Source organism: Saccharomycodes ludwigii, chromosome V (assembly GCF_020623625.1).
Source record: "Saccharomycodes ludwigii strain NBRC 1722 chromosome V, whole genome shotgun sequence".
Classification (NCBI taxonomy): Eukaryota; Fungi; Ascomycota; class Saccharomycetes; order Saccharomycodales; family Saccharomycodaceae; genus Saccharomycodes; species Saccharomycodes ludwigii.
The window spans coordinates 136,885-151,895 of NC_060204.1; the positions used below are offsets into that span (position 1 = coordinate 136,885).

Consider the following 15,011-nt stretch of genomic DNA (forward strand, 5'->3'; position numbering starts at 1 on the left):
TTTACTAACAATCGATTGCAATTAAGTTATCTAGCATAGCATTCTATGTGATTCTCTGCAATGCCAACTATGAAATAAATCGTATATGCTACATACATACTACTGAGCAAATCAAATTCTTGTGTACTAATGCGGTTCACATTGTGCTTGCATTAATATTCGGAAGGATTATTATATATTACTGCATTATTCCACGGGTAAAAAAAGGAATATTAGATAACCCTTTTTGACCGTATAATATCCTGTTTACTTTAAACATAAGGAACAACATATATTACACAATTTACTTTTACTTTATGTGTTATGCTTTTCTCTTTAGGAAATTTGGTTAAAAATGAATTATCTTAAAGTGCTATACGCATACCATTTTAGTTTATGTGACCAAAGTATATTAACAAACCCCTACTTATAAGAGTATTATAAAGGCATAGGAAAAAAAAAAAAACTTTTTTTTTTTATTTATAACAACAAGAGCATACTTTGTTGTACATAATTCGTACAGAAACTGCCTCGTATTATTAAACGAGGGTAATAACCTCCTCATTTATCTATAAAAGTTACATATAACCAAAGAGATCATAAATTTCCTAAAAAAAAAAAAAAAAAAAAAACCAAGTCAAAAACATCGAGGGTGAGTGCAACTAACAATAGAACCTTTCTTTAGAGGAACATCTTGTTATTATTGTTCAAAAAAACAGAAGTCATGAAAAAAGGTAAATATTTTTTTGTTTATATTATTTTACTTGTATACCTTTTAAAGTGGTAAGTTATATTTTCTCGTATCTGAACAAGAGGTTAAATCACTTGGGTTTGCATTATAATACACAAAGTATTTTGTAATTTTTTTTTGACCTTTTTTCCAAAAAAAAAAAATACAAAATTACAAAATTACAAAATTACAAAATTATAAAAAATTGCGAATTTTATTTATGCTGGGCCTTTTTTATAATACACACATATGTGTATTATAATTTTCGTGTATAATTTTTTCCCCTTTACAGTAGTTTGTCGTAGTCTTGCCTTCCGCCAAAGATCATAACACATATACGCTCACAAAAAATATGCTTAGATCTACTATTTAGTAGTGCAAAAGCATAAATGTTAATTAATTGTGAGGCTAGAGATCATAAAAATAGAGCCTTGAGGTATATTTATTCAAAGGAAACATTAAAATAACTAATAAACGATTTCTGTGTTTTATTTTCATTAATTGTGTTACCACCTTTACTCATACTATTCACAGGGACTCAACAAAAAAAAAAAAAAAAATTCATAGGTTTTACATATTCATAAATATATGTATCTATGTTTTTTTTATTTTCCTTAGGAACATGATCATTCATAACATTTAATCACCGAAATACAAATATACAGATATATTCAACAACAGCAACAAAAAGGAAAAAAAAAAAAAAAAAAAAAAAAACTGTAATAATAACTTTATTAATACTCCTAGCCTTATACCCAAATTTCGGGATTAACGAATGACAAATTCGGGATTGATATTATCCCTTTCTTGAGTAATTTCTTCCATATTAATACCGAAATACGCCCTTCGTTTCCAAGCACACCCGAACTCGGTATCAACACTACCTTTTTTTTTTGTTTTTAATTTGTTAGGGCATATGGCCCACCGTATGAAATGCATACAAATAATATCAAGAACACGATTACAATAATAAATAACAGCTATATAATATTACATATATAACACCAGACGCATTCCATGATAAGAACATACAGAGATTGTCAACCACAGAAAATGTGTAACCATCAGGAATAAGAAGAATAAACATATGATCAACTCCCCCCCCCTTACGAAAGACAAACTACCACGTAAATTCTTGTAATAGTGAGTAAAGAATCTAATATATGAATCTCAGTAAAATAAAGAAATGGGTCCGACTCTGGGTAACCAATTGGACAACGAACTGTTTCAACGTAATTTATTTATTATCCTTTTCATAATTCATTACTACCAATATTCACAGTAATTATAAAATTAGTAATGCAATTAGTAATAGCTTACTAATACTCCTATGATTATAAAAGATATAAAACCTCATTCTGTTTGCACCTTAAAAACTTCCGAATATATAAAATGCTTGCAATATATTTTTTTTTTTTCAATTTTTTTTTTTTCATTTTTTTCGATTAGATTTACTCCTAACATGGTCATTTATCTCTAATCTCATAGGTCAAACCGCTGCATCCCAACATCTCGCGAAGATATCAAGTTTTAAAATATAAATCACAGAGCTACATACAAAAAAAAAAAAATATATATATATACATACATATATTTATATAGATAATAATGGTCCCTCCAACTGTCTCAACCATCTTAAGCTCTATTGCTGCTCGCCGTACTATTTATAACTTGAAACCTGTATTACCAACAGGCATCAATTTGAAAGATGTGCAAAAAATTATTCAAGCTATCATCAAAGATACACCAACTGCATTCAACTCTCAACCAAATCGTGCTTTGATCTTGACTGGGGAAGCCCATAGGAAAATATGGGAACAAGTTACTGATTCAATCGAGGCGGAATCTGGTAAAAAAAGACCAGCTTCAGTTAAGAATGAAGCCTTTGGTTCTGTTATCTTTTTAACCGATGATCAAACCACCGAAAACTTACAAGCTAAATTTCCAGCTTGGGCTGCATTTTTCCCAACTTTTGCTTCTCACGCCAGCGGTGCTGCTCAAATTTCCTCTTGGACTACTTTAGAGGCTGCCGGTCTTGGATGCCATTTGCAACATTACAATGGGTATATTAAAGCTGCTTTGGGTTCAAAAATCCCAAGTAATTGGACTGTTCAAGCTCAATTAATTTTTGGTGTTCCAAAAGAACAACCTGGTGAAAAAACTTACATAGAAAATGAAGTCAAGGTTATTTCTGTGTTATAATTTAAAGATTTTTTTTTTTAAAAAAAAAAAAGGACAAAAAGAAAAAAAGAAAAATAGAAAAAAAAAAAAAAAAACATTATATAACTGTATAAGATATTATTTATTATTATAGTTTATTACTCTCCCAAATTTTTTATTTTTCTTTCTTTCTTTTTTTTTTTTTTTTTTCAAAGTTTTTTTAAACATAGTATAGGTACAATTCCTCTATACTCATTCAAATAATTATCCCCATCTATATCAACATCCTGTGTGCTGTTATAGCCGTGACGGCCTATCTTTTCAACCAAACACCAACCATCTGTATGTGTTGCCAAAACTTTTAAACATTCGCCCACGGAAATCCTTAGTTCGTCAGACAATTTAGGTTCATAATTTCTAGTAACAACATAGGTCTGCTGCAATTCCAAAGCAGTACTTTTCCTAAAAGTGGCCCTGTTAAGCTTATCTGCCTTATTTATTCTAGAGGGTAATATCGGTAATGGCTTTGTATTCTCAATCTCAATCAAATGCTTATTAACATCCTTTAATTTTTTTTTCCTTTTTTTATTTATTGGTATAGACAACCTAAAAATATTGCTCTTATTATCATCAGCTATACCATCTTTTTTAATAATATCATTAATGGGTTCCAGTTGTGAAGATACTGTATTTTCTATTATATGTTGAGGCTTTATATCGTTACTGGATAGGGAAGTAGAATAACGCAAAGTAGGTCCTGTACCCGATTTCATATCTGTTTTATACGGATTCCAAGTTTCATATAAATTACAATTTAAACTTTTATCCTTACTAACGTCTGAATAATTCCGCTCATCCCTATGGTTACTAGACAATATGGGCGATTTTTCGTCTACTATTAAATCTTTTTGTCCAGTCTTTTCCCTGTCTAACCTTCTAGTTAAAATGTTTAACTGCTTTAATCCAATAGTAGCACTTGCTGCGGTTTTCAAGGGGGTGGATATCTTGAGCGTTTGTCGTTGCAAATTATTGCTAGTAGCGTTACCGTGGTCTTGTAAATAAGTAGACTTGGTTAAAAACCATTTCGACAAGGGCGATTCATAGTTCCATATACTGTTTTTAAACTTATTACTCCGAGCTTTTGGCGGGGGTGATGATGATAGACAATTTGTCGAGGAATTATTAAAATAACCACTATACAGGTGGTTCGGATGCATATCACTGCTTATTTTTTCCAGATTGGGCGGTTTTTTGTATAAATATGCCTCAATTTCCTTATCACTATTAATACTGTTGCTATAATTATTATTGGAAAAGTACCTTGACAGTAACCGCGTATCTGGGTTATATGCAATATCCTTTGGTGTTAAAACGTGTGGGGCGATATTGTGAATCGGTAATTTATTAATGAACTTATAGTTAATTTCACCATCTTCTAGTTCTCGATTAAGGATATTGCTGCTGTTATTACCGCCACTATATTTCTCCAAATATTTTCCAGAAGTAGTATAATGCCACTTATCGCTGCCACTATTAAAACTATTCTTATTTCCCCTTTTGTTACGAGTATAGAAAAACAACGCGCCCAAAACACCTAATAAAAACAAACCCAAGGGTAAACCAATAGATAATCCAATGATTTTCGCATTCCATTTATCATCACCATTTTGATCGGCCAAATTGTTCAACAAAGTGCCATCAGTATTTGAAATCAGCCCAGTATTATTTGTGACAGTAGTATTACTTGTAAGACTAGAACTGGTTGACTGCGTACTAGATAATGTTATACTAATAGTCTCGTAAATAGTTCCGGAAATAGTTGAAGTTGTTGCACGTTTTTGTTGTACAATTAAAGTAGTAACGGTACTAGGCTCAGTGGTATAATGATATAAATCAGGTTGGTTTCTTTTAGAATATAAATCCATGTGTTGATCAGTGTAAAGAGTATGCTGTTTAATATCTAAAACTGTATTTCGAAGATGATTTGATTGATAGTTTTTTGGTATTCCAGTATTCACTGAATTCATTTTTTTTTTCTTTCTTTCTTTAATATATATTATAATCAATTGTTGAAAATAGTATTTACTCTTTTTAAAATAGTGCTTGATGAAAAAATATTTGAAGTAAAATAAATAGTGGAAAGAGGTAAAATGGAGAAGAAAAAAATAAAAAATATTGGCTATATTTGTAATAAATACGTGCTATAGAAACCAAAAATATAAAAGTTTTCTTTAGATTCGAAATGTGAAAAATATTAGTTTAAAATAAATAACCATCTATTCTTATCTGTTTCCGATATATATATATATATATATATATATATAATGTGTAATTTATTTGGGCATTCTCATCTATTTATATACCTCATTCTTTTTGTGATGTAAGTTGTTAATCATATACACTTTTCTACCTCATATTTCTCTTTAATAAAAAAAAAAAAAAGAATATGTATACATATGCCTAAAATTTGAAAAGTATAAAGTTTGTTTCAAATTAATTTTATATTTGCTTGGTTTATGATTTGCAACAAAATAGTTTCAAAAGTTGGGAATATACATATATCTTTTTTTGATCAAAAAGGAAAACAAAAAAAAAAAAAAAAAAAAAAAAAAACTAAACTTTCCGAAAGTTATAAATTGCACATCTCGGACTGCCCTTTTATATATATTTTCTTTTTTTTTCTCTGTGCGTTTAAAATCATTGACATTTTAAATGATAATCATTCGATAAAAGAAAGCCTTTTTAATTCGATTATTGAAAGAAAAAGAAAAAAGAATACAAACATTATTACATAACAATTAAAGAGAGAAAGAAAGAAAGAAAGAAAGAAAGAAAGAAAGAAAGAAAAAACAACCTTTTTATTGTCCCTATTTCATTTTTTTTTAGGAATTATTTAAAATAAAATAAAGATACTCAACACCAAAATGCGCTAATACGAACCCAACATGAAGAATTCTTAAGTCTTTCTTTTTCTTCAAAAAGTTCTTGCTCTATAAGTTCTTGATCAAAGACATTTCTACTATAATTTAAATCAATGTCTTTAGCCCTAATAAACAACCTCCAATCTTTTTTCCAAATTTTGTATCCTAAATAAAAGGCAATTAAGATTGGCATAGCTAGATAATTCTGGAAGAAATTGTTGGCATCTAATTTGCCGCCATTACCTATTGGTGCCAAAGCAACCCAGAATTGACCAAGTAAAACTAATAACAAAATGAACAAACTATAGTAAGATCCCCATACACCAGTCCTACTTGTAAATCCCAATTCTTTTAATGATCTCCCTTGGACTGACATAGCCCTTCTAAATCTTATGTGACTCAAGCACATGGCACTCCAAGTAAAAACTTGTGATAAACTAGAAATGGCCAATAACCACGAAAAGGCGATTTCCTCATTTGGAGATGCTGAAACAAAGGCAATTAAACCAAATAACGCACAGATACCAATTGCAATCAACGGTCTACCTTCTCTGTCAATATAGCCCAAACACCTTGGAGCCCAGCCTATTTTGGAAAATGTCATGATTAGCCTACTACCCAAATAAAAGGAGGAATTAGATACACTTATAACACTAAATAGAATAACCAAATTAATAAAATGTGTAACAATTTTAACACCGTGCAAAGAAGCAGCTAGCACAAATGGAGATGCGTGAGTAGCTGAGCCGCTGGCTCCCATTAGTTCATCAGAATCATATGGAACTAGAAAACCAACTATAACTAAAGAACCAAGGAAAATTATTAGAATACGGTAAATAAACTGTTTTGAACCACTAGATATAGCCTTTCTTGGGTTACTTTGTTCGGCAGCAGTAAAGCAGAAAAGTTCGCTGGTACCAAATGCAAAAGCTGCGTAAACAAAAGTGTTAACAACGCCCTTGAAATGATCAATTTTATAGTTACCAGCAAATGCTCCCGGGTTATGCCAGTATTTAGCACCAATATAACCATCGTTTCCTGCTCCACCACAGGTGATAACTATACCCATTATGTAGAAACCGATCATGAATAACACTTTACACACATTAAAAATGAAATCGGCTTCTGCGAAACCTTTAGTACCGATCATATTGATGGAAATAACAAAAACGTAAAAGATAACCACAAACGCGTCTGAGTTAATTTTATCATTCCAAAATTTGACGGTAATCGAAGCAGTAACCAATTCCAATGGAACAACAGCAATGGACCATTGAAGTAAATAGACAAAAGCAACAGCAAAGGCAAAAGCAGGATCAATTAAAAAGGCAGGGTATGTGTTAAAACCACCCATTACTTTAGAATAAGTAACGGCCATTTCACACCCACTTTGAATAATACAATATATAGCAGAACTTATAATAGCAAAACCAATAACAACACCAGCAGGCCCAGAGCTATGTAGACATTTAGCAGTACCTACAAGTAGACCAGTACCTACCCCGGAGGAAATACATGAAAAAATAACGTGACGTTGCTTAATTGATTGTTTTAAGTTTTTTTCAGCGCCTTCTATGCCATCGCTACTTTCTGGGGCTGGCTTGAAGGAGTCAATAAATCTTTGAAAATATGATTTCGAAGATGATGGTACAATATTTTCATTAGCGTTTATTTCACTAGATTCTATTTCAACTTTTGTCGAAGACTTAAAATCTGTGTTCCTCTCTATGGATTCATCTGGAAATGTATAAACCGTATCTGATTTATACTCAGACAGTTTTTCAATATCGTTTTGTGACATTGTTTGTATATAATTTTTTGTCTATTGTCAATGTTATTATTTTATTTTCAAATGTTTATGTTTCTATCAAAGATTATAAACACACACGTAAATATATATATGTATCTCAAAAAGGGATAAAAAGATAGCCCCAAGGAAATACTATAACTTTATTTGGATTCTTATATAAATAAGATTATTTTTACTTTTTAATTTTTAATTTTTAATTTTTTATGGGGGCTATATTATATATATATATATATATATATATGACCAAGATATAATAAAATATTATTAATAATAGCAAAATATGAAAAGTTGAAATTGGGAGGGGAGGGGCTTAATTTTATTATTTTTATTTTTATTTTTTTCAATAATAATAATAATAATAATGATACATATTATATTTCTGAATAATGCAAAAGAAAAGATAGACTTAGCAATTACAAGTGAAAGTAGCAATAAGTTTGATTGGTTTATATTAATTAATTGGGAGAGCTGATAAGAAAAAAGCGATTAATGAAGGAAAGAGAGAACATATAATATTAATTGAGTCAGTTTTCACGGATAAATCATAATATTTAGATCATTTTGTCACTGCAGTTGAAAATATAAAAATGCCTTGGATACACGGCGTTGTATAAAAGAAAAGAGCAAATATGACATTTCGTTATTATTATTAATATTTTTTTTTTCCTTTTTTGGAGCAATGATACTTTTTAGCCCTTTCTTGTCAGCGGGGGGGGGAGAAGAAGAAAAGAAAAGAAAAGAAAAGAAAAGAAAAAAGAAAAAAGAATTTAACCGAGACGATACGGAAATGGATTATTTTGTGTGTAAAAGGCACCAAGTTTATTTTATCGTTAATTGAATCGGGGTTTAATATCCGTTTCTATTACATTAAATCCTCTTCGGGTATCAGGTCGGGTAAACAAAAAATAATAGTAATATTTGCAGCCAGGCTTTTTTTTTTTTTTTTTTTTTGACTCATACATGCTACAATAACAATCCCTTTAACAAAAAAGAGATAATCACTAACATACTTTCTTCTCTTATGTTCTACAAATCTCTCGCATACTTTTTGTTACTAATAACTAATTCCTGTGATATATATGTTAAAAATAGACAGTATAATGTATTAAAAAGTACCACTCCTTTCAGGACAATCCCAGGCTTATACAAATACCAGTTAAATCAAGGAGATGTTGAGAAAACCAAGTTTCAGCTACTTTCCCAGATTTGGGAAAAGATATGCTTGATATCATTGATTACTATGACCTTTATTACTCCCAATTTTCTACCATGGTTATGGAGTATGGCATCTAAATTACGCGCTCATTTTAATATATTGATCGTGCCACCAGAGGGAAAATACGAAAATAAAGATTATTTTATAAATGTTTGGACTAACATTGTGTTTATCTTTTTATTGTTTATGTGGTGTAGAATGTTGTATTTAATCTCAACTTGGCTACCTAAGAAGCTTTTAGCTCATTATAATTACTGGCATGATGCCAGTACTGTTACAACCACATCTAGATACAGTAAAGTTTTCTATTCCCTTTTCTTTATTATAGTGAATATATTTATTTTATCCAACGTTGTTTGTCAAATTATTAATTACGAAACTAAAGTAACAACTGTTGTCTTTATTGGCTTGTATGCAATTTTTGGGGTATTAATAATCGGACTGGTGCTATATATTACGCGATCTATTATATCTTTTTTTCCTAAGAAAAATGTTAGAGAATTAAAAGATGAAGATCCCAAGTTATACCAAGATCTAAAAGAACTTTTTAATAATAGCAATTATGGATTTAAAAATAATATTTGCGATATTTATATAACTGAACCTTCTGCAGTTGAGGAACAAATGGTCGAATTGCGTGGGAGGCCATTGCAAGACAAAAAACTTTATTTGGCGGGCAACATGTTTAAAAAGTGTTGCGACACAAACGAGACAAAGAAAAGAGAGCAAATTTATGCACTTGTGTTATTGGAGTTAACGAAGAAAGGGAGAAGAGGTGGCTACATTTTCTATACTTTTATGGTCCCAATTATTTTAATTATAATTGGATTGCTAGTTTTTTTTGTGATTTCTCTTCTAGTTAGCAATCATTATGAGTCTATTCTTGCCAGTTTCGGTTTTATTTTTGAAAACAATGACCAACGTTATTCTATTTATAATATGGGAATGAAGCATTATCCGCAACTTGGAATATTTGGCTATTCATTAATCCTTTCCTATCCCTTGATTAGAATGTGGCTGGTATCCGTTTATTGGATTAAAAACAAAAAATTTAGGTGTGATATGATGGAGGTAGTTAACCAAGGGTGTGGTGAAGAATTATATGATGCACTGTTAAATTATGAGTTCAATGGTGAACATGACGATACAACATATCCTGATGATAAAGTGAACTTATTATTAACTATGGACCATTTTTATATTTGTTATTATGGTACGTATACAATTGAATCGTATTTATTTTTGAATAATTTATTAAACACAAGACCAGAAGCAAATGAGAAATAAGTGCAGTAAACTATGCCTATTATTTTATAACAACTTTATCTTTAATTTCTGTTTAATTTTAAAGAATTTTTATAATTTACATATTATGATTTACATATTATAATTCATTTTTTTTTCTAAAGATATTTCTTGAAATTTGATAATGAATAGTAGCAAAAAAGATACAAAGCCGGGTTAGTATATAAAAAAAAGATGGAATTATTTATTTATTTTTAATGTGGTATTTTTATGGACAAAAATTCTTATTTTTTTTTTTTTTTTTTTTTTCAAATTAACTTCACTTTTGTTAATTTTCCATAGCAACTCCAATAAAGTATATTTGTTTATGATTTAAAAGAATGAGCTACTGAAGTTATAGTTAATAACCAGACAAAGAAGGAGATTAATTAAATAAATAAGAACAAAGATAAGCGAAATGTCTGAACAATCAGAGAACTCAGCAAGTGAACCAAAGCCAGATGTTAAACCAGATGTTAAACCTAGCGAAACTCATATTAATTTAAAGGTTTCAGATGGGTCTTCTGAGATTTTTTTCAAAATTAAAAGAACTACACAGTTGAAAAGATTAATGGAAGCTTTTGCCAAGAGACAGGGCAAGGATGTTTCTAGTTTGAAATTTCTATATGATGGTGTTAGAATTATGGCTGATCATACCCCTGAGGATTTGGACATGGAAGATAATGATATGATTGAAGTTTATAGAGAACAGTTGGGTGGTTGTTGTTGATAAATATAAAGTATATAAACATTTTTCTCTCTTTTTTTTTTAGGGAAAAGGAAACAAAAAAAAAAAGAAAAAAAGAATATTTGGTGTTTTCTATATTATAGTTTATTACATTTTCTATTCATCTATAGTCTAAAATTTATATTATTATTATTATTAAGGTGGTAAGATATAATTCTATTAAATAAAAGAATATTTTTTTCTTGGACTATATTAGTAACTTTACCTTATACTTCCATTATTGTAATGTTAATCCATGTTTTTATAATCAGCCAAACTCTTTTTATTAAAGGAAAGTTGACGGTTGTCAAGCGTACAGTACTCCGATCCTTGTCCATAAATTCGGACTACGGAATATATATACATGTTGTCCTTTATGTGCGATTATCAACTTGAATAAAATACACCTTTTTATAAGCAATTTATACAAATAAATAAAATAAATTAAAAAAAAAAGAAAAAGAAAAAGACATCAGATGTATAATATAATAAATGTATATGGATATGTATAAAGTGGATAGGGGGTTCATAAAAAATAGTTGCAATAATCATCATAAAAAATGATCAAAAATAAAAATAATAAAAAAAAAAAAAAAATTTATAAAAAAAAATGTGTATGTTTGTTCAAATTTTCACAATGAACAAACACACATTATGTATATCAATATTTATTCCATTCTGTTTTTTTATTTTTATCTTTTTTTTTTTTTAACAGCACAAATAAATGTATAAGTAATGTATCGACAATTTAATAATAAAAATGTTGTATAATAAACATTGCAATTATCAACTATAAATGAATATCACCAACGGAAAAAACAACAACAAAAAATGAATAAATCACATAAATAGTTTTTCAACCAACTCTTTATAGACTCCAATTTGGAAATCATCCAATTTAATCTTATCTAAAGATGGTGCAACGACAACAAAATCATTCATACTTGTTCCACGTTGTAAATCATTATGAGTCATCATCTCATTGTACATAGCCAATTCAAAATGTTGGTTATCATAGTATTTAGAATCAATTTCTAAATTATTAGGCAATGCACATAACCAAATCCTAGTCTTATAGAATTTAAACAACTCTTTGATTAATTCTCTAAAGTCATTACGTTCTTCACAAATATAATAAAACGTTAATTTTTTTCTATCAAACTGAAACTCTGCATTTAAAATCTTAATGTTCAAATTTTTCTCTTCCTTACTCTCGTCCTTGTTGTTTAGTTGAATATTAGTACCTTCGTTGGCATGATGATTTTGATGATGATGGTGGTGATGGTGTCCTGAATTTAACGATTTCAATTTCAATTGAGCAATATGCAAAGCTTTTAATTCGTCTTGAAATTTATTATGTAAATTAGTAGAAACTTCAATGGGCGTAGCAAAACGTAAAACTTGTTTTGACGGGATAATCAACTGAGTTAATTCAATAACATCGTACAGTCTTGGATTTAACTCTTCAATTTCCTCTCCAGCAGTGGAATGAGGCAAAGTGTCCACAGCCTCAGACGTTTTTTTACTTACATCTGTTTGTCCCTTATTACTACTTTTAACCAAAGTGTCAACAAACTTTGAGTTTGGAAAATGCTGATCTTTCTTAGTAATTAATGAATCAAAATGGATTTTTTTCTTCAAAAAATTTATAAACAAGGCCAAATCTAAATCAACCTCGGGTTCAACAACCAGAGCTAGATCCTTACCACGATCCCCGTCTATAATGACCAAATCAGACCTATGCAATTGCAAATTAGTAGTTTTAGGAACACTTAATAATTCCAACTTACCATTTTTCAAAACAACTAGTACTAATGGCCTATAATGGAGGCATGATGAAGCAGCATTCCTTCCAGAAGAATTGTTTCCACCATTTTTACCTTGTATACCTGGATTAGTTGATTTGGACTTAGCATGGGAAGAAGCTGTCTCCTTCTGGGTGGTTGATAAAAAGGCATCACTTTGGGGATTGTAATTTAAATTACAACTTTTCAAAAAATTAACGAAAACTTGGATTCTTTCTGCGTGTGGAGAAACATTAAAATATATCATATTTTTAACTTGATCAACAAATTTAAACGCCAAATCACTTGCAAAATAGTTACTACCGCAATTCTTATACAAATCTTGCAATTCAGAAGAAGAAGAAATCTTCCCATTCGATAATAATAATCCGTTTTCCAAAACTTGTGTGCCTCCATTAACAGCAGCAGCAGCAGAAGAGGAAGTAGCAGCACTATTCACAACTCCCAATAGACCATTCATTGCCGAATAATTGGTACTGGCATTATCAACAGGGTTATGGTTGTTATTACCGGTAGATTGATACATAAAATTATTTACGGGTGCATTATTAGAGCCAATTGCAGTTGGTGGTCTGCCATTACAGCCACTATTGTTATTAAAAGTGGTAGCCAAGTTAGTACTGGAAATGTGATTACTTCTCATGTCGTTAACAGGGAAAGTAGCAAAATCATTAGAATTGGTGCTACCGTTAGAACTGATGGAACCTCTTGACATTACCCCACCATAGCCATTATTATTAGAAATTGGATTCAAGTATTTATTCCTATGATGAATGTTCCCGTTAACAAATTGACCATTAGAACCTGTATTATTATTATGCATATCTCCGTTATTATTGAAATTCATATCACTTGAAGCAGCAGAAAAATGACTAGTTGCACCATTATCATTGGATACCGGAAAGTAATTTGCGGAAGATAAGGAAAAATCTGAAGATTGGCTTTTATGCATGAGCAAAGAGTCGGAAATATACGATGAAGCTCTATCAAATTGTGGAACATCATGTGGATTAATCTGCTGTTGAGCATTAAAGGAATAAAATGGATTGCTAATAGCTTTTTGGTTGTTTGACAAAGAAGAAGAGGAAGAAGAGGCAGTTACAGGGATAGGCGAAAAATATCCGGATTGTTGTTGCTGTTGTTGTTGTTGTTGTTGAACTGGAGAGTTTAATGAAGGTGAGGTAACAATAGTGGAGTTACCGCTATTGTTTAATGAGGAATAATATGAAGCAATTGTCGGAGAACTCATTAAGTTCGTATCACCTTGACTGACGCTGGTATTCATCAGTGAAGCAGAAGATAGAGAAGTAGGCCCCGATGGTGATATGTTGTTTTGGAGATATGTGTCTAAGATAGGTGATGAAGTATTTCTAAACATCATAGAACCATTGGAAGGTGCAATATTATCATTATTGTTTAAAACACTTCCCAAAACACTTTGTCCGGAACTCCAATTGATATTATTTGGAATAGAATTGGTTCTACTGGAAGAATCTGAAACCTGTTGTGAATTTTCAAACGGGGAAAATGGGAAACTTTGACAACCATACGGTTGTTGTACTAAACGATTATTTTTGGAAGAATCCACAAAACTAGTGTTAGTACTTGCTGAGTAAAATGAATTTTCATAAAAATTGTTTTTCGTACTACTAGACACATCCCCTATGTTATTATTTGCATGTGGGTTATTATTGGTAAAACCCGTGGTCATGATGAAAAATATTTTTTTTTCTTTCTCCCTTTTATCTTTTGATCTAATGTTTTACCAAATTTAATAAATAAATGAACGAGTTATTAGTAACTGTATTTTTCTACTTCACAAAAAAGAGAAAAAAAAAAAAAATGGTTGTAATAACAAAAAAAGTTTATATATATATGTATATGCCAATAATATATGCGAAAATTGAAGGTAAAATTTTTTTGCTAATATTGAAAAAGAAAACTGGACGCTTTTCTTCAATATATTTTTTTCAATATTAAAATGGTTATTCTATAAATATCAAAAGAAAAAAAAAAAAAAAAAATTTTTTTTAAAAAAAAAAAGAAAAAAAAAAAGTGAAGAGGAAAAGAAGGAATACTATGAAAGTAAATGAAAAATCCTGTCCTTAACTCGTTTAATAGTCTTTTAATCCTTTTTCCTTTTTTTTAAAAAAAAAAACCTGAACAAAACTAAACCGAAGTAATGTGGAAGTTGATAGAACAAGTGAATTGGTGTAATTTAAGGATACTGAAATTAAAGTTGGGTAATATAGACTAACTTTATTTAACTACAATGATGATTGTGGTTCAGTCCTTTATATATATATTGTCTATCTAAAAACGTGATGGTTTATCAAGTAATAAAGGGAAAATGTGATAATAATCTTGAAAAAATGTGAT

General features: G+C 29.9%; 6 protein-coding genes across 6 annotated transcripts; 3 read left to right on the forward strand and 3 right to left on the reverse strand.

The window, feature by feature from the left end:
• Positions 1-2,317: 2,317 nt before the first annotated feature.
• SCDLUD_003856 (nitroreductase family protein) lies at positions 2,318-2,911 on the forward strand (the record flags this gene model as incomplete). The annotated part of the gene is made up of 1 exon (XM_046079312.1): positions 2,318-2,911. One exon carries the CDS (start codon positions 2,318-2,320, stop codon positions 2,909-2,911), a length of 594 nt encoding a protein of 197 aa, XP_045933509.1.
• Positions 2,912-3,078: 167 nt separating this feature from the next.
• Positions 3,079-4,896, reverse strand: FUS1 (Fus1p; the record flags this gene model as incomplete). The annotated part of the gene is made up of 1 exon (XM_046079311.1): positions 3,079-4,896. The coding sequence occupies one exon, from the start codon at positions 4,894-4,896 to the stop codon at positions 3,079-3,081; it is 1,818 nt and encodes a 605-aa protein (XP_045933510.1).
• An 886-nt stretch (positions 4,897-5,782) lies between these two features.
• Positions 5,783-7,591, reverse strand: SCDLUD_003858 (glutamine permease GNP1; the record flags this gene model as incomplete). The annotated part of the gene is made up of 1 exon (XM_046079310.1): positions 5,783-7,591. The coding sequence occupies one exon, from the start codon at positions 7,589-7,591 to the stop codon at positions 5,783-5,785; it is 1,809 nt and encodes a 602-aa protein (XP_045933511.1).
• A 1,030-nt stretch (positions 7,592-8,621) lies between these two features.
• SCDLUD_003859 (uncharacterized protein) lies at positions 8,622-10,103 on the forward strand (the record flags this gene model as incomplete). The annotated part of the gene is made up of 1 exon (XM_046076952.1): positions 8,622-10,103. The coding sequence occupies one exon, from the start codon at positions 8,622-8,624 to the stop codon at positions 10,101-10,103; it is 1,482 nt and encodes a 493-aa protein (XP_045933512.1).
• Positions 10,104-10,518: 415 nt separating this feature from the next.
• Positions 10,519-10,830, forward strand: SMT3 (SUMO family protein SMT3; the record flags this gene model as incomplete). Its single annotated transcript, XM_046079309.1, has 1 exon — positions 10,519-10,830. The coding sequence occupies one exon, from the start codon at positions 10,519-10,521 to the stop codon at positions 10,828-10,830; it is 312 nt and encodes a 103-aa protein (XP_045933513.1).
• An 837-nt stretch (positions 10,831-11,667) lies between these two features.
• Positions 11,668-14,343, reverse strand: SCDLUD_003861 (PSP1 family protein; the record flags this gene model as incomplete). Its single annotated transcript, XM_046079308.1, has 1 exon — positions 11,668-14,343. One exon carries the CDS (start codon positions 14,341-14,343, stop codon positions 11,668-11,670), a length of 2,676 nt encoding a protein of 891 aa, XP_045933514.1.
• Between the last annotated feature and the right edge of the window lie 668 nt (positions 14,344-15,011).